This window comes from Entelurus aequoreus, linkage group LG08 (assembly GCF_033978785.1).
Source record: "Entelurus aequoreus isolate RoL-2023_Sb linkage group LG08, RoL_Eaeq_v1.1, whole genome shotgun sequence".
In the NCBI taxonomy this organism is placed as follows: domain Eukaryota; kingdom Metazoa; phylum Chordata; class Actinopteri; order Syngnathiformes; family Syngnathidae; genus Entelurus; species Entelurus aequoreus.
The window spans coordinates 1,255,720-1,275,715 of NC_084738.1; the positions used below are offsets into that span (position 1 = coordinate 1,255,720).

At 38.0% G+C, this 19,996-nt stretch overlaps 1 protein-coding gene across 7 annotated transcripts in view; it reads right to left on the reverse strand.

Moving 5' to 3' along the window:
- Nucleotides 1-19,996, reverse strand: part of dnm1a (dynamin 1a) — a 115,528-nt gene that overhangs the window by 43,017 nt on the left and 52,515 nt on the right. For 4 of the 7 annotated variants that reach the window (XM_062055293.1, XM_062055294.1, XM_062055291.1 and 1 more), the window contains exon 15: nt 14,353-14,466. In XM_062055293.1, the coding sequence (XP_061911277.1) occupies nt 14,353-14,466 (114 nt within the window). Of the gene's footprint in view, nt 1-14,352; nt 14,467-14,610; nt 14,641-19,996 lie in introns of all 7 variants that reach the window. The other 3 variants (XM_062055289.1, XM_062055288.1, XM_062055287.1) reach the window with 1 other exon arrangement.

The following is a 19,996-nucleotide window of genomic DNA, read 5'->3' on the forward strand; positions in this document are numbered from 1 at the left end:
GGAAAATCGGGAGTGTTGGCAAGTATGGGTTAAGGGTTGAAGAATACTTGTTTAAATGTGAGTGGAATGTATAAGGAAAGATAGAATAGAATAGAGTTTTATTGTCATTATTACAGTGAACAGGTTCAAAGAACAACTAAATTGGAGCAGATCCCCTAAGGCAGTGGTCCCCAACCACCGGGCCGCGGCCCGGTACCGGTCCGTGGACCGATTGGTACCGGGCCGCGCAAGAAATAAAAAAATAAATAAAAAAATAAAAAGTTTTTTTGTTGTTGTTTTTTTTTAATTAAATCAACATAAAAAACACAATATTATATATCAATACAGATCAATACAGTCTGCAGGGATACAGTCCGTAAGCACACATGATTGTATTTCTTTATGAAAAATAAATAAATACAAAAAATAATTGGTGGAATAGAACAATAAATAAATAGATAGAATAGAACAAGAAAGTTTGATCATTTTACGCCTATACTAGCTCACCTGCACTGGCTTCCTGTGCACTTAAGATGTGACTTTAAGGTTTTACTACTTACGTATAAAATACTACACGGTCTAGCTTCATCCTATTTTGCCGATTGTATTGTACCATATGTCCGGCAAGTTCAAAGAACTCCGCCTTATTAGTGATTCCCAGAGCCCAAAAAAGGTCTGCGGGCTATAGAGCGTTTTCTATTCGGGCTCCAGTACTATGGAATGCCCTGCCGGTAACAGTTTGAGATGCTACCTCAGTAGAAGCATTTAAGTGCCGTGACCCGGGGTGGACCGCTCGCCTGTGCATCAATTGGGGACATCTCTGCGCTGCTGACCCGTCTCCGCTCGAGATGGTCTCCTGCTGGCCCCGCTATGGACTGGACTCTCACTATTATGTTAGATCTACTATGGACTGGACTTTCCCAATATTATGTCAGACCCACTCGACGTCCATTGCATCCGGTCTCCCCTAGGGGGGGGGGGGGGGGGGGGGGGGGGGGGGGGGTGGTCACCCACACATGCGGTCCCTCTCCGAGGTTTCTCATAGTCATTTACATCGACGTCCCATTGGGGTTGTGAGTTTTCCCTTGCCCTTATGTGGGCTCTGTACCGCGGATGTCGTTGTGGCTTGTGCAGCCCTTTGAGACACTTGTGATTCAGGGCTATATACATAAACATTGATTGATTGATTGATTAAATAGTCTGAATTAGTTGAAACATGTGGGAGGAGTAGTCGAAAGAAAAAAAAGGGTAAAAGAAACGTCAAAATTATGATTTACGTTTATTGAATGAGTCTGCATGTCCTGAAACCGCTGAACGTTTTGACGCTTGAACGGGATAAATCGGACGAACGGTTTGAGAGGGCGGACGAAAAACATTATGGAAGAATAATAATGGATACATTTTGGTGCAGAATAATATTACATATAATAATACGTTTGTACATACAGGTTTTGGAACAATATATGCTGCCATCTAAGCGCCGTCTTTTTCATGGACGCCCCTGCTTATTTCAGCAAGACCATGCCAAGCCACATTCAGCACGTGTTACAACAGCGTGGCTTCGTAAAAAAGAGTGCGGGTACTTTCCAGACCTGTCTCCCATCGAAAATGTGTGGCGCATTATGAAGCGTAAAATACGACAGTGGAGACCACGGACTGTTGAACGAATGAAGCTCTACGTAAAACAAGAATGGGAAAGAATTCCACTTTCAAAGCTTCAAACAATTAGTTTCCTCAGTTCCCAATCGTTTATTGAGTGTTGTTAAAAGAAAAGGTGATGTAACACAGTGGTGAACATGCCCTTTCCCAACTACTTTGGCACGTGTTGCAGCCATGAAATTCTAAGTTAATTATTATTTGCAAAAAATAATAAAGTTTATGAGTTTAAACATCAAATATCTTGTCTTTGTAGTGCATTCAATTGAATATGGGTTGAAAAAAATGTGCAAATCTTTGTATTCCGTTTATATTTACATCCAACACAATTTCCCAACTCATATGGAAACGGGGTTTGTACATATCACAATAATAATTGAACAATTATTGTTGTTCGCACAATATAGGACCTTTAAAGCTAAAAGTCTTCACTTTAGTTACTGTCCAAAGGCTTTTGGCCCAAGGCTTTTTGCACATTACTGTAAATGCATTTGTTCTGGTACTGATTTACCCCCTCGTATGCAACCCCCCCCCCCCACTCCCCCAACCTTCCCCATTGCCCGTGCACATGTGTGTTGTGAGGGGCTGCATAAAGGCTTCTTTATTCAGCCCTGACAGCGAGAGGAAATCAGCTTTAGAAGCAAAAACAGAGGGAGCGAAAGCGCGATGGAGACCACAGAGCCGCACATCTGGAGTTATTACAAGGCCTCCTCCTCCCCCCCCCCCCTCCTCCCGCTCGCCAACAAAACGCAGACATTCCTACCCCGGCCTCCGCCTCTTCCCTTCATCCCTCCATCACGCAAACCATCATTGATCGCATGTACAGTCGACTGGATGGAGGACGATGAAGAGTTTCCTTACGAATGAATGAGTGGCTCTCACTTCCTGTTCACCTTTGAACCTCCACTTTCTCCCCTCAAAGCCAGGGAGGCGTGCGGTGATGGAGGAGGGGGTGGGGTAAAGGGGTGTTCAAGACAAATCGAGGGGAGGGTGGAGAGGAAGTAGAAAGGGACAGAGAAGAGGGAGAAAAAAAAATGGAAAAGTGGGGGAGCTCCTCCTCTTTCTCTCTCCCTATCTTCTCTCTCTCTCCAGCTTGCCCTTTTTCCTCCTTCTGTCTCCTGGAGAGGAAACTTCTTGGTGGTCAGTCCTTTGCCACGTCAAGCCTCCAGCAAGGTGGACGCATCGGAGTGACTTTTTTTGGTCTTTTTTTTTTTTTTTTTTTTTTAACTAGAATGGGGAAAAGTTAGTTTTTAGCTGACAGGTACCATCAAAGTGACGAGCCAAAGATGTAAAAAAAACAAAAAAAACAACAAAAAAAAACCCTAAGAGGCTCTCATCCAAGGTAGGTACTCTAAAGACTTATTTTTTGAAAAAGTTATCCGTGCATCTTTTTTTACGCTACAAGAGAAAACTTCCAACGTCTTTCCTCTCTTCACAGATGCGAGGAATGCGCCTCACAGCGGGAAGCGGGAGGGGACCTCTCATAATCTGCCAATCAGTGGCTATTACCTCCGTCTCACCTCTCCTCCTCCTCTTCTCCCTCCTCCTCCCCCTCATCTATAACCCAGCTCTGGTAAGTAGAAGCATCCACACTTTTTGGAAAAAGAAAAGAAAAAAAAACAACCCAAAAGGACCGACCAGCGAGCATCCTTTGAGCCCGGCCCGCCTGCCCAGTGTTCAGACTACCTGTTCAGGAAGTAGTGGTTGTACAGTAGTCTGCACATTGGTTAGGCTGGCTTCGGGGAAGCACGGGACCAGAAGGACCAGCACATGGAGATGTATAAAACCACCTCACCAATGAACCACCACCAACGCAACAATCTTGAATACTGACGCCTGGCCTTAAATGCACCAAAAAACAACAACGACAACAATGGAGAACCGGCTGCAGTGAAGTGGCTCTTAATGTCATAAATTATTATCATGTATTTGTTTGTGATGATCAACCTATAATGACTGTCCCAAAAAGTGAAATAAAGATGCTTCCATTTGTAATTTATTTGACGTTTCTCTTGAACATCTTCATTACATTTTAGTATTAATTTAGTTTGTTTTACCCTTTTATGTAGGCATACAGTACAGTTTGTTTGAATTGGAACATATAAAATAATTTTTTTTTAAAATTTCTACAGATTTTTAAAACATTTTGTCTTTTAAAATACTTTAAAATATTTTATATATATTAAAATTAAAATAAAAATATGTAGAAAATGGATTGAGAAATTGCTATATAACCTTTTAGTTTTTAACCTTTTCATGCTTAGAAATAGTTGAAACACATGAAAAAATGTTGCCACCAAACTTTTTTTAATGTGACTTTTAAAATACTTTCAAATGTGAGGAAAATACTACTATAATATTTTGGCTTTTACAATATTCAAACAAATGTTAAATTTGAATTATTTTGTGACTTTTAAAACATACACATTTTGTAATTAGAATCCTCTAATAACTTTGAAATATTCAAACAAATTTTAAATGGCACAAAAGGTTTGTTTCAAAACTGTTTTAAAAAAATATTTGAAAATATATGTAAAAAATGCTACACAAATTATTATTATTATTATTTTTTTTTTTACTTTTTCAGGTCTAAAAATATTTGAGGAAATAAAAGGGAAAAAAAATTGCAGCCAAATGATTTTATTACTTTTGTGAATTTTTATATATTTTGATATATATATGAAATACAAAAAAAGAAAGAAAAAACATTCCAAAAATGCATTTCATACGTAACTTTTTGAATACAAAAACACATTTTAAAATTGGAATCAAACTACCTTCGTGACGAGGTTTTAAAATACCCCAGAAGTTTTTAAAACTCGTGTATTCTTAAAAGTATCTTAGAATTCCCCCAAAATTTACGAACCATTTGTTGTTCATGGTTTGAATACTAGATTAGGAAAATTGGTTGCAAAACCTTTATTTTCAGACTTAAGAAAACACCAAACTCTTTTAACGCTTCATCTTGAAAAGTGTTAATTATTACACTTTGACATTTATTACAATGATTTATTATTAGAAAAATAAATGCATTTAATACTAGATTAAAAAGTTATCGTATAAAAACATAATAGTTTGGGGTTTTTTAAGTTATTGAATGTAATCAAGTTTTTCGGCCTCATTGTGAGGTATTTAACGTCCAAGTTGTGAATAATAGTTGCAAGCCTCAAGACAAATGGATAAAAAAGAGCCCAAAAAGGTGCAGGACTACAAAAAGTAATGTTAATTCCTCTACCAACATTCAATATCTAAAAAAAACTGGCCACAAAAGGCTCAGCCTCGCAGAATATGAATAGAAGAAGCCAAAGCAACGTCAGACTGCAAATGTACAATTATGTCTCCACCTCAAATGACCACAGTATGTGCAGAGAGCACACAAAAATGTTGCGAGCACCCACTCTGTCATTGTCTCGTCGAATTTTTTTCCTTCAAAGTCTTAGTTTAGAACGCTCGAGAACAAAAAAGTACAGTGGTGACGTCATGTTTCACTGACCCCTCTCGCCTTGTTTGCCACCAAGTTTAACCCAAGGTTCCAGTCTGCCTTAACACAGCTTCTTAAGTTGCCTCTTAAAGATGCAAAAACAATGCAAAACTGGCGTCTTGCCTTAGAGCGTCATGGACTGCAATGAAAACCTCAAACCAGCAGCAAGCCTGTTTCCATTTAGAGCCCTGGCAGCAAACACACACACACACAGCAGGAACACATGCTTAGACACACACACACACACGCACATGCATGCAAACACACACAAACACACACGCACACACCTCAGAGTAAGCATGCGAGAGCCCCCCATCTAAAAATGTTTACTGCTGGGATCATTGGGTGAGTCTGGCATTTTGGCGGCCTTAGCAGGGAAGCCCACTCACACACTAACACATGCACACACACACACAACATGCACACAACCTCAATACACACACAATACAATGCATGCATACACTCAAAACACAACAGCAAGATTGCATAGAAAAAATTAAATGAGTAGAAAACATTTTCAACATGGTTTTGAATAATATGCCATAAAACCTAACCACTCTCAAATTATACTTTATTTCCTCAGAGTTGTGAGGACCTTCATTTAGTCAACTGAAGAGAGCAGGCATTTATTAGGGGTAAGGTATTTATTTATATTTACATAACTATATGATTTAATTTAATGATATTGATAATAATAATAATAATATACTGTATAGCACTCTATTATTAAAAATGTTGTTAACCTTTTTGACCTGGGGGCCCAACTTTTCCACTACTTTTTCACTTAAATATTACCACTGGATTAGTAGTCTTACTCTTGATTTAAATCTATCCACCCATCCATTTTCCTCCGCTTATCCGAGGTCGGGTCGCGGGGGCAGCAGCCTAAGCAGAGAAGCCCAGACTTCCCTCTTCCCAGCCACTTCGTCCAGCTCCTCTCGGGGGATTCCAAGGCGTTACCAGGCCAGCCGGGAGACATAGTCTCCCCAACGTGTCCTGGGTCTTCCCCGTGGCCTCCTACCGGTCGGAAGTGCCCTAGGGAGGCGTTCGGTAGCATCCTGACCAGATGCCCGAACCACCTCATTTGGCTCCTCTCGATGTGGAGGAGCAGTGGCTTTACTTTGAGCTCCACCCTATCTCTAAGGGAGAGCCCCGCCACCCGGCGGAGGAAACTCATTTCGGCCGCTTGTACCCGTGATCTTGTCCTTTCGGTCATAACCCAAAGCTCATGACCATAGGTGAGGATGGGAACGTAGATCGACCGGTAAATTGAGAGCTTTGCCTTCCGGCTCAGCTCCTTCTTCACCACAACGGATCGATACAGCGTCCGCATTACTGAAGACGCCGCACCGATCCGCCTGTCGATCTCACGATCCACTCTTCCCTCACTTGTGAACAAGACTCCGAGGTACTTGAACTCCTCCACATGGGGCAAGATCTCTTCCCCAACCCGGAGATGGCACTCTACCCTTTTCCGGGTGAGAACCATGGACTCGGACTTGGAGGTGCTGATTCCCATCCCAGTCGCTTCACACTCGGCTGCGAACCGATCCAGTGAGAGCTAAAGATCCTGGCCAGATGAAGCCATCAGGACCACATCATCTGCAAAAAGCAGAGAATTAATCCTGCAGCCACCAAACCGGATCCCCTCAACGCCTTGACTGCGCCTAAAAATTCTGTTCATAAAAATTATCAATATATTATCGGCCGATAAATGCTTTAAAATGTAATATCGGAAATTATCGGTATCGGTTTCAAAAAGTAAAATTAATGACTTTTTAAAACGCCGCTGTACGGAGTGGTACATATCCGGTAAAACACGGACGTAGTATACTCTGGACTGAAGCTGTGTGCCTTCATTGTTTTTGTAGCTGTTGTTTTGAGGCATGTTTTAAAAAATTAAAAAATAATGCACTTTGTGAAAGTCAAAGTATAGTATTTCCCATAGTTGTAATGGGTAACAGGATTATCTCAGGGAGAGCATGTCCCAAATTCCAAGCTGTTTTGAGGCATGTTAAAAAAAATAATGCACTTTGTGACTTCAATAATAAATATGGCAGTGCCATATTGGCACTTTTTTCCATAACTGTAGTTGAAGTTGTTCTCTTATTTTAGAAAACCTTGTTTTTGATTGATTGATTGAAACTTGTATTAGTAGATTGCACAGTACAGTACATATTCTGTTCAATTGACCACTAAATGGTAACACCCGAATAAGTTTTTCAACTTGTTTAAGTCGGGGTCCATGTTAATCCATTCATGGTAAAGTGACATTGTTTAATGCATCCAGCGGGGCATCACAACAAAATTAGGCATAATAATGTGTTAATTCCACGACTGTATATATCGGTATCGGTTGATATCGGAATCGGTAATTAAGAGTTGGACAATATCGGAATATCGGATATCGGCAAAAAAGCAATTATCAGACATCTCTAATTATTAACTTACAATGGCATTCTTTTTGTAATGTTTCAGTTTCAAAAATTCCTTAGTAAATTCACCAAAACGTCACTGTGGACTTGGTGAGTCTGTTTAGCTGATTGAAGAGCGAGCTTCCGCAGCTAGTGGGTCCATGACGACGACTTCTGTTTTGTTGGATCAGCCGTTTTACTTCCGTGTTACAGACAACGTTTGGAAACAATTAAAGTTTGTAAATAAACATTTACAAAAATGCTTCTGTGTAAATAACGTATTTTGCAACTAATATGTCTGCGGTTTATAGTCTGTGTCATAACGGGGTTTTCGCAGCTTACTGCGAGGTTTGTTCTCCCGGGATGCAAACGGACTATTCCGGACAAGGCTTGCAGGTAGGAACGTATTTATTAATCTAACTACAAAATAACAGGCAAAAACTCTCTAACTGTGGCATGAAATAAACAAGACTTACGTAGAGGGTTGCGTGACAATAGCGTGAAGCAAACTAGCATTAACTATAGCATAGCAAGAAACAAACAACTAACATAACTATGGCATGGAACAACTATGAAACTGTGGCATGAAACAACTAACATGAACCATGGCATAGAACAACATCAAACTGTGGCATGAAACCAATAACTAGCATAACTATAGAATCAGACCTGAAACGAGCAATGACGCCAGGCCGACTGACTGGCAAAGGCGGTTTAAATAGTCTCTTGATTAGAGCCAGGTGAGCGTCCGAACACCAGTGGCAGGTGAAAATCATATGCCACCATGGCAAACAAAACAAACAAGAGTGCACAAAAAACAGGAACTGATGGAGTTAACTAACAGAACATAACGAAAACATGATCTGGACCACGGATCTGGAGCGTCTAATATATGGGAAAAAATTGTTTTTCCTTTTAAAATTTAGTGGGTGCGGCATATATCATGGTGTGCTCCTTAGTCCGGAAAATACGTGTATGTATGTATATATATATATATGTATGTGTGTGTGTATATATATATATATATATATATATATATATATATATATATGTATGTGTGTGTGTATATATATATATATATATATATATATATATATATATATATATATATATATATATATATATATATATATATATATATATATATATGTATATATATATATATATATATATATATGTATATATATATATATATATATATATATGTATATATATATATATATATATATATATATATATATATATATATATATATATATATATATATATATATATATATATATATATATATATATATGTATATATATATATATATATATATATATATTAGGGATGTCCGATAATGGCTTTTTGCCGATATCCGATATTCTGATATTGTCCAACTCTTTAATTACCGATACCGATATCAACCAATACCGATAACAACCGATACCGATATATACAGTTGTGGAATTAACACACTATTATGCCTAATTTGGACAACCAGGTATGGTAAAGATAAGGTCCTTTTTTTTAAAAATTAATAAAATAAAATAAGATAAATAAATTTTAAAAAAATTCTTGAATAAAAAAGAAAGAGAAAAAATATAAAAACAGTTACATATAAACTAGTAATGAATGAAAATGAGTCAAATTAACTGTTAAAGGTTAGTACTATTAGTGGACCAGCAGCACGCACAATCATGTGTGCTTACGGACTGTATCCCTTGCAGACTGTATTGATCTATATTGATATATAATGTAGGAACCAGAATATTAATAACAGAAAGAAACAACCCTTTTGTGTGAATGAGTGTGAATGAGTGTAAATGGGGGAGGGAGGTTTTTTGGGTTGGTGCACTTATTGTAAGTGTATCTTGTGTTTTTTTATGTTGATTTAATAAATTTAAAAAAACAAAAAAACAAAAAACGATACCAATAATAAAAAAAAACGATACCGATAATTTCCGATATTACATTTTAAAGCATTTATCGGACATCTCTAATATATATATATATATATATATATATATATATATATATATATATATATATATATATATATATATATATATATATATATGTCTTAATTAGATTATCCAAAAAAATAGTGCTCGATACCGTGGTAGAGCGTAATATATATATATATATATATATATATATATATATATATATATATATATATATATATATATATATATATATATATATATATATATATATATATATGTATATATATATATATATATATATATATATATATATATATATATATATATATATATATATATATATATATATATATATATATATATATATATATACATATATATATATATACATATATATATATATATATATATATATATATATATATATATATATATATATATATATATATATATATATATAGTGTAGATGTATTTTTGGGGGTATCAGTCATAAGTAAAAAGTCATTACAGTAACTGGGGTGGAGGGAAGATGCTTATTTGATTCAAGCAATGCTTTGAGACATGGCATCAATTAGAGTAGAGGCCACTTTTTGAGAAAGTACAACACGTTACTCTAGTCATGTGCACACTAAAAAAAAAGTATCTTTCCACATGTGGACAGCAGAGTTCTCCGCTCATTTAATCCTCTGTGAGATAGTGTTGAACGGACATGTTAATAAGATCAAATGGATACCACACGTGCTGGAAGTCTATAAACGGGCACTCATGTGGCTCGCTTTTTTTATGCACATTTCTCTTCTATCTTCAACTTTACTCTTTTTTTTTTTCCTGCCACAGAGACGTCTGATTCAAAGAAACGGCATGTCCTGTGGTAATGTGGACCAGGAGGCTTTGAATCACACACGTACACAGAAATAACAACATTCAAGCTAAAATGATTGATTTGGTAAGCGGGTGCCACCATGCCACACTATAGCGAGGGGTTTTCCCTGTGACGCCAATAAAAGTGATGTTTTTTTGTGTATTTGATATGGGATTTATGTAAATATGTTGGACTGGAAATCCCACACTATAGCTGCGAACATGTTGACTTAAGGCCTCCCTGCACCCTCCGTCTTTAAATAAATACACAAGGAGGAGGGAAGCGTTCCTTCTGGTTTAAACATCTATACGAGGCGAAGGAGGAGGGGAAAAAGCAACATGTCCGCATCAACCTTTCGCCATCCCAGCCCCCCACTTCCCCTTACCTTTCACATGGTCCTAGTTACGTGTGCTGCAAACAAAAGACGACCCCTCCCACCTGAACCCTCTCTCCGGTCCTGCCCAACTATCCCATTCTGCATTCGTGCCCCTGCTTTGAAATAAAGTATGTTTATTAGAAGCAGATTATGTGTGTGTGTAATTGGGAGCAGGGTAGGGCAAAGGGGGGGAGCTCTGGTATGCACATGTGGGTGCCAGCTTTTAGTGTCTGACATGCTGGGGGGTCTGTTTTAGTCTCTCTCTCTCACACACACACACACACACACGCACGCACATATGCACACGCACACATACTGTATATACATATATATATATATATATATACACACGCACACACACACACACACACACACAGACTAGAGTGGCTGTGGCCACACCCCAGAGACAGTAAGACTGCTTAGCAAGTTCCTAATAATTCCACAAAAGCATCATCGTGGGACCTCTCTTTGACCAATCTGCCCGGTAACAAAAGTGTCGACTCAAACCGCGGCACAGAGGAGATGGAATGAGTTTTTTGGAGAACGACATGGAAAAGAAAAAAAAAGTGTGGATGTTGGAAGACGACCAATGTAAAAGTACGTTCATCCTGCCTGAGGTTGTACTGTGAACTACGTTTTTTTTTTTAAGTTTTTAAAATAGACAATGATGTGCATCAATTTATTGTTACTTTAAAAAAAATACAGTTGTTTAAATGTATAATAACTACACAAATCATCATTATATTTACAATACATTTGCTTCTTCTCACAGTTACTGAAGTATGAATTGTCTATACTCTATGTGGCCACTAGAAGATGCTAGTGAGAATCACTTAATAATGGCAGTTGTGGTGGGTTAGTATCAATCAATCAATCAATCAATGTTTATTTATATAGCCCTAAATCACTAGTGTCTCAAAGGGCTGTACAAGCCACAACGACATCCTCGGTGTCGAGTGGGTCTGATATAATATTGTGAAAGTCCAACATATCAGCGAAAGTCCAGTCCATGGTGGGGCCAGCGGGAACCATCCCGAGTGGAGACGGGTCAGCAGCGTAGAGATGTCCCATCTGATGGACAGGCTAGCGGTCCACCCCGGAGCAGAGTAGAAAAGAAAAGAAAAGAAACGGCAGATCAACTGGTCTAAAAAGGGAGTCTATTTAAAGGCTAGAGTATACAAATGAGTTTTAAGATGAGACTTAAATGCTTCTACTGAGGTAGCATCTCTAACTTTTACCGGGAGGGCATTCCATAGTATTGGAGCCCGAATAGAAAACGCTCTATAGCCCGCAGACTTTTTTTGGGCTCTGGGAATCACTAATAAGCCGGAGTTCTTTGAACGCAGATTTCTTGCCGGGACATATGGTACAATACAATCGTCAAGATAGGCAGGAGCTTGACCGTGTAGTATTTTATACGTAAGTAGTAAAACCTTAAAGTCGCATCTTAGGTGCACAGGAAGCCAGTGCAAGTGAGCCAGTATAGGCGTAATATGATCAAACTTTCTTGTTTTTGTCAAAAGTCTAGCAGCCGCATTTTGTACCATCTGTAATCTTTTAATGCTAGACATAGGGAGGCCCGAAAATAATACGTTACAGTAATCGAGACGAGATGTAACGAACGCATGGATAATGATCTCAGCATCGCTTGTGGACAAAATGGAACGAATTTTAGCGATATTACGGAGATGAAAGAAGGCCGTTTTAGTAACACTCTTAATGTGTGACTCAAACGAGAGAGTTGGGTCGAAGATAATACCCAGATTCTTTACCGAGTCGCCTTGTTTAATTGTTTGGTTGTCAAATGTTAAGGTGGTATTATTAAATAGATGTTGGTGTTGAGCAGGACCGATAATCAGCATTTCCGTTTTCTTAGCGTTGAGTTGCAAAAAGTTAGCGGTCATCCATTGTTTAATTTCATTAAGACACGCCTCCAGCTGACTACAATCCGGCGTGTTGGTCAGCTTTAGGGGCATGTAGAGTTGGGTGTCATCAGCATAACAGTGAAAGCTAACACCGTACTTGCGTATGATGTCACCCAGCGGCAGCATGTAAATACTAAAGAGTGCAGGGCCAAGAACTGAACCCTGGGGAACTCCGCACGTTACCTTAACATAGTCCGAGGTCACATTGTTATGGGAGACACACTGCATCCTGTCAGTAAGATAAGAGTTAAACCAAGACAAGGCTACAATAACATAGTACAATAATTATAACGAAAAGAAAAAATATATACATATATATGTATATCCAATTTACAGTGTCAAAACCAAAATACAATTATAAAATATATAGTTCAAAGTTTATTTGACTGCAGTTAGTGACGTCATGAACATATATTTTTTTGTCCGTGGAAAGACAAATAAATGCAATTGTTCCTATATATAATATTTAGTTAAATGTATTACATCCATTTAATAATTACATGTATACTAATTTAAGGCAAATACAAACATGTATTAATTTTTTAGATTTTTTTCAATATAATTTGAAAATGTATTACATAATATTTATTAAAATTACATAATATTTTAATATCCAATATAAAATAATTTCTTCATAATTGAATTACTATGATGGGAACAAATATTTGGAACACTGTTAAAAATATAAAAAGAACACATGGCACACTGACAAAACTTAACTTATTGTTACTATAACAATCTACAAGGTTAATATAGGTTGCTTCTCTTTCTTCCCCTCCATTTTTCTGCATTCTTTTGTATCTGTAGTTATTGTTACGTATATGTATTGTTGCATTTTAACAACTGTATTGTTGATAATAGAGGTAAATTATTGGTATTATTCATTATCAATAGTGCTATTCCAATTGGTATTTGTATTTCTGTAGTGTAATATAGCTCATCGTCATTTCTGTATTATTATTTATCTCGCTAACTGATTCTTTGCCATCACTTTTACCATCATATTTGTACTTATCATATTTGCTGTTGTTTCTCTATTGTTGTTGTGTTTGCTTTTGTTGATTTTTGTCTCTCTGTCTTAACCCCCTCTTGTCCCCACAATTTCCCCCTCTGTCTTCCTTTTTTTCCTCTTTCTATCCCCTCCTGCTCCGGCCCGGCTGCACCAAATGATAATATAAATACATTTAATAAAGTCAAATACAAATAAGGCAACAAGAGAAGTACCCTACACTTCTCTTTTGTAAAGTAAATCTGAACAGCCGATATGGGCATCTACATCAACTATATGAAAAATTAAATTAAAAAAAATAAAAAAAGATAAAAAATAAAAATTTAAAAATTTAAAAATTTAAAAATTTAAAAATTTAAAAATTTAAAAATTTAAAAATTTAAAAATTTAAAAAAACTAAAAAAAAACTATATGATTTGCCTGAGAAGCTGGACAGGACAAAAAAAATAAAAATAATAAAATAATAATAATAATAATAATGATAATAATTGGACTATATTATATTGTACATTTTTGTGCACATTTTTTTCCACACAAAAACCCATCTTTGTTAAGTGTGTGTGTGCGTGTGTGTGTGTGTGTGTGTGTGTGTGTGTGTGTGTGTGTGTGTGTGTGTGTGTGTGTGTGTGTGTGTGTGTGTGTGTGTGTGTGTGTGTGTGTGTGTGTGTGTGTGTGTGTGTGTGTGTGTGTGTGTGTGTGAGAAAGTGAAAACACATCACCTCGTCATCCTTGTACCAGGACATAGACTCAGCGGTGAGGACAAACCAGTACTCCTTGGCTCCGCCCTTCATGATGCTGATGTTGTTGATGGTCAGCCATCCCTTTCGAATCACCTGGGCAACACAAGAGGATTATCAATAAACGCAAACCATCGAAATCACACTTTCCACTCACTGGCCAAGACATTAGGTACACCTACACATACTACACATCTGCCGCTATTGACACACACAGTTCGTGATGTGCGACTTTATTACCTTGAACCGATCGTTAACTCCTCTCTCCGGCTGGATGAGAATGTGGAGAGAACGTTACAACTCAAAAGCCAGGGAAGGCTCTTTGTGAAAAGCGAGGTACAAATACGGACAAATTGCATGTATTACCGGTCAAAGTGCTTGTATGCCATAGCGAGCTGCTGGGACAGCAAGCAGTAGCGGGGAGGGGTAGGGCTACTTAAAGGTCATATGTCAAACGTTTTCCATACCATGCAATCAGATGCAGCAGCATATTTCAGTTGCAAAAAAAAACGAATCTTGCAAAATCAGCGAGCATTAAATAATTAACTCTACATGTGTGGTTATTCTTTGGCTTTTGGCTGCCTTGTTTGCTACATTTATTCCAAATGAAGAACCTTGACAGGGGGTATAAAAAGTGTGAATTGCCTTCAGCGTACATGTATGTCATTCATTTTTAAAAGTTAGACTGTTTTATTGTGTTGCCAATTTACAAAATCCAGCGGTTAACTTCTTTTTAAACTTGTGGGACAGTTAGACATTTTGGTTACCGTATTTCCTTGAATTGGTGCCAGGAATATGGTATTCGCATGCCTCGAATTACAGCCGGGTCAAACTCATTTCGCAAAATAATTAGCGCATGCTTGGCACTTCCGCCGGGTCAAATATGAGTCATTAAATGACTCCCGCCTCCTGGTGGTAGAGGGCGCTAGTGATCGTTCTTGCGACTGCTGGTACTAAAGAAGACCCGTGCAGCAGAAGAAGACAACCGGCAGCAAGAGTGCGCAGCCATTGTTTGCTTGGACTTTAACCATGGAGGATTACATATCTAAAATAAAACCGTTTTCTAAACTGGACTTTCAATCGAAGCAGGAGGTAATACTTAAAAGGAAGATCTCCAAAAAAAGATAAGGAAGACTTCTATATCGATGCTTTTCTTCAAAAGGAGCTGGCATGGACTCATTTATACCTAAAGGTAAGACAATAATAACGTTTTTTTTATTAAATGTTCTTTTCATGATAAGGTAAGCGCCGGAGTGAGAAGAGGTTTTAAAAGAATTAGCGCATGTATGGCCATCCCGCAGGCTTCTGGTAAGCGCCGGAGTGACAAGAGGTTTTAAATTAATTAGCGCCCCTGCGGCTATTCAAGGAAATACGGTATTTGTTTTTAAAGCTTCAATGATTTAATTGTTTATTGCATTTTACCATATACTAAGGGTGTAACGGTACGTGTATTTGTATTGAACCGTTTCAGTACGGGGGGTTCGGTTCGGTCCGGAGGTGTACCGAACAAGTTTCCACACGGACATATTAAGTAGCGTAGCGCACGTTGTGTAAACAATGCACACTGAGGCACAACACACGGCATGCTAGCAGCGACCGGGCTAGGACAATATGCAAAAGCCAGAGCTGGAAAACCATCCTGCCTTGTTAAGATCTCCAGTTTGGGAACATTTCAGCTTCGCGGTGCGATACAACAATGGAGGACGGAGGTTTGCCGACATTGTTCAGCAGCAGTAGGGTATGCTTCTGCCAACACGTCAAACATGTTAACCCATTTGAAGCGTCACCACCCCCAAGTGAACATCGCTTCAACGAAGAGAAAGACGAGCGTCGTGCAAACACCGCATTCAAGCAGCCTCTCCTCGGTGAGTCAGGCAGGGCTAAAGCAATAACAAATGCCGTTGGTGTTTTTATAGCAGCAGATTTAAGACCACATTGCATTAAAAACAGTGACGTGCGGTGAACTATACACCAGATGAGGCAAAGATACTTTTGGAGGGTTTTTTTTCCCTTTTTTTTACTTAAAGGCCTACTGAAACCCACTACTACCGACCACGCAGTCTGATAGTTTATATATCAATGATGAAATCTTAACATTGCAACACATGCCAATACGGCCGGGTTAACTTATAAAGTGCAATTTTAAATTTCCCGTTAAACTTCCGGTTGAAAATGTCTATGTATGATGACGTATGCGCGTGACGTCAATCGTTGAAACGGAAGTATTCGGACGCCATTGAATCCAATACAAAAAGCTCTGTTTTCATCTCAAAATTCCACAGTATTCTGGACATCTGTGTTGGTGAATCTTTTGCAATTTGTTTAATGAACAATGAAGACTGCAAAGAAGAAAGTTGTAGGTGGGATCCGTGTATTAGCGGCTGGCTGCAGCAACACAAACAGGAGGACTTTGAGGTGGATAGCAGACGCGCTATCCGACGCTAGCCGCCGCCTGCATCGGTAATCGGGTGAAGTCCTTCGTCGCACCGTCGATCGCTGGAACGCAGGTGAGCACGGGTGTTGATGAGCAGATGAGGGCTGGCTGGCGTAGGTGGATAGCTAATGTTTTTAGCATATCTCTGTGAGGTCCCGTTGCTAAGTTAGCTTCAATGGCATCGTTAGCAACAGCATTGTTAACCTTCGCCAGGCTGGAAAGCATTAACCGTGTATTTACAGGTCCATGGTTTAATAGTATTGTTGATTTTCTGTCTATCCTTCCAGTCAGGGGCTTATTTCTTTTGTTTCTATATGCAGTTAAGCCCGATGCTATCACGTTAGCTCCGTAGCTAAAGTGTTTCGCCGATGTATTGTCGTGGAGATAAAAGTCACTGTGAATGTCCATTTCGCGTTCTCGACTCTCATTTTCAAAAGGATATAGTATCCGAGGTGGTTTGAAATACAAATCCGTGATCCACAATAGAAAAAGGAGAGAGTGTGGAATCCAATGAGCCCTTGTACCTAAGTTACGGTCAGAGCGAAAAAAGATACGTCCTGCACTGCACTCTAGTCCTTCACTCTGACGTTCCTCATCCACGAATCTTTCATCTTCGCTCAAATTAATGGGTAATCGTCGCTTTCTCGGTCCGAATCGCTCTCGCTGCTGGTGTAAACAATGGGGAAATGTGAGGAGCCTTTCAACCTGTGACGTCACGCTACTTCCGGTACAGGCAAGGCTTTTTTTTATCAGCGACCTAAAGTTACAAACTTTATCGTCGATGTTCTCTACTAAATCCTTTCAGCAAAAATATGGCAATATCGCAAAATGATCAAGTATGACACATAGAATGGATCTGCTATCCCCGTTTAAATAAAAACATTTCATTTCAGTAGGCCTTTAAGAAACCATTCAGAGGCTTATCTTATTTAGTTTTTATTTTATATATGTTGACCACATTAACCCTGGCAATGGACCCTGTGTGTATATGTATGTTATTGTTATGCTTAGCATTCATGACTGCCTGTTGTTGCACTCATCAGCCTAGTGGTGGCTCACATCCATCACACACAGAGCTATTTCTATTTTTGGTTAGAATTATTATAGTGTTCCCAATGTTAAAAGGATAAAGCCATTGTTTACAAATCTGGTAAATAAATAACCCAAAAATGTATATGTTGTTGTTTTCTTACTGTACCGAAAATGAACCGAACCGTGACCTCTAAACCGAGGTATGTACCGAACCGAAATTTTTGTGTACCGTTACACCCTTACCATATACAGCAGCTAACTTATTTTTGACAGTTCCAAATACAGTGGTACCTCAACTTAAGAGTGCCCCAACATAAGAGTGTTTTGAGATAAGCGCTGTTGTACCATTTGTAACTGTATGAAGGTTCGAAATAAACTAAAACCCTGACCATAACCTTTTGGTCTTACTCGCTAGCAATAGCTTACAGCTGGAGATTTACATAACATTTTTTTTCCAACCATTGCAACAAAGAAAGTGACTGTAAAGGGCAGGGTTGAGAGGAGGAAATAGATGATCATCATTGCATTAAAGAAATGAATCATCAAAAAACGTGACCGAGCGTGGAGTCGACTTGACGAAGCCTCTGCACCCCGCTGAAGTTTAACACCAGCCAAAAACGTTAAAATAACATCTAAACGGCGGACTTTTAACCATGAAAATATGGAGAAGGAGCTGATGGTGTGTTTGACAGAAGCAGCAAAAAGTTTACTGTCCAAGGTCAATTCTGTACAAATAATATGTTATTACTTCAAAAAACTACTGTAGTTTTTTATTTATAAATGGTTGATTTATATAGGCTAGTAAGGTAAAGTTTTGTACCTGACAAGTTTCGGCTATCTTGCTTCTGTAAACTACTGTAATTGTTTGTTACTACATTCTATCGTATTTTTCATAAAATAGTTCTTATCCAAAAGTTTTGTTTTACTTTTTAAAAGGCAGGTTAACCTCTAAAGCAGGGGTGTCAAACGTAAGGCCCGTGGGCCGGATCAGGCCCGTGAACAGGTTTTATCCGGCCCGCGGGATGAGTTTACTAAGTATAAAAATGAGCCGAAATTTTTGAATGAAAGAAACTGCTGTTTTAATTGTGTCCACTAGATGTCACAATAGCAATTATTTGTGTCTTTCTAGATTATGCTACATATGTAAAAAAAAATTAAAAAATATACCACACGATGTAAGCAAACTACATAAATAACATCCTGTAATTAGGTTTTTATATTATTTTTTTAATAATAATAATAATAATAATAGATTTTATTTGTAAAAAGCACTTTACATAGAGTAAACAACCTCAAAGTGCTACAGTGTATTAAAAAAATAAAATAAAATAAATAAATAAATTAGAAAAAAATTAAAAGATAATAAAAAATAAATAAAAACTAGAACAGCCAAATAGCTAAAACTAGTATGCATATATCTAAAAAAAAAAAAAAAAAGGCTTTTTTAAAAAGAAGGGTTTTCAAGCCTTTTTTAAAAGCATCCACAGTCTGTGGTGCCCTCAGGTGGTCAGGGAGAGCGTTCCACAGACTGGGAGCAGCGGAGCAGAAAGTCCGGTCTCCCATTGTTCACTGAAGTTGTCTTTATTTTTAAGTTATCGTGCCGTGATTTCACCAGTCCGGCCCACTTGGGAGTAGATTTTTCTCCATGTGGCCCCCCATCTAAAATGAGTTTGACACCCCTGCTCTAAAGGCTTAGTGGCCACATGCGTGGACAACACCTTTTAGCTCTTATTTCCAAAATTGTGTACACTACTGAATTGGGGTCTTATGCCGACATATGGACACTTATACTGATATCTGGTGGTGTCAAAAGAGTTTAACATACAATGGAATTTGGGAAAAAAAGTGTAAAAATAAAAATTCGCAAGTCACTACACATGAAGTACACGCTTGTGCACTTATGGACTAAGTACATCATATTAAAAGATGATTTTTAGTTTGTATTCTAATTAGGGTCCAATAAGCCCAAATAGCAAAGAAAAATTAAAAAAATATGTAAACAAACAGCTTGGGCCTTAAGAGGTTAAAATGGGTCTGTTTTTGTGGGGCCAAGCTCCAATTAAATTGATTTCATTTCATTTTAATGGACGCAATTGATTTGAGATACAAGTGTGTTAAGTTAAGAGCTCCATCACAGAACCAAGTACTGGTACAAGTACT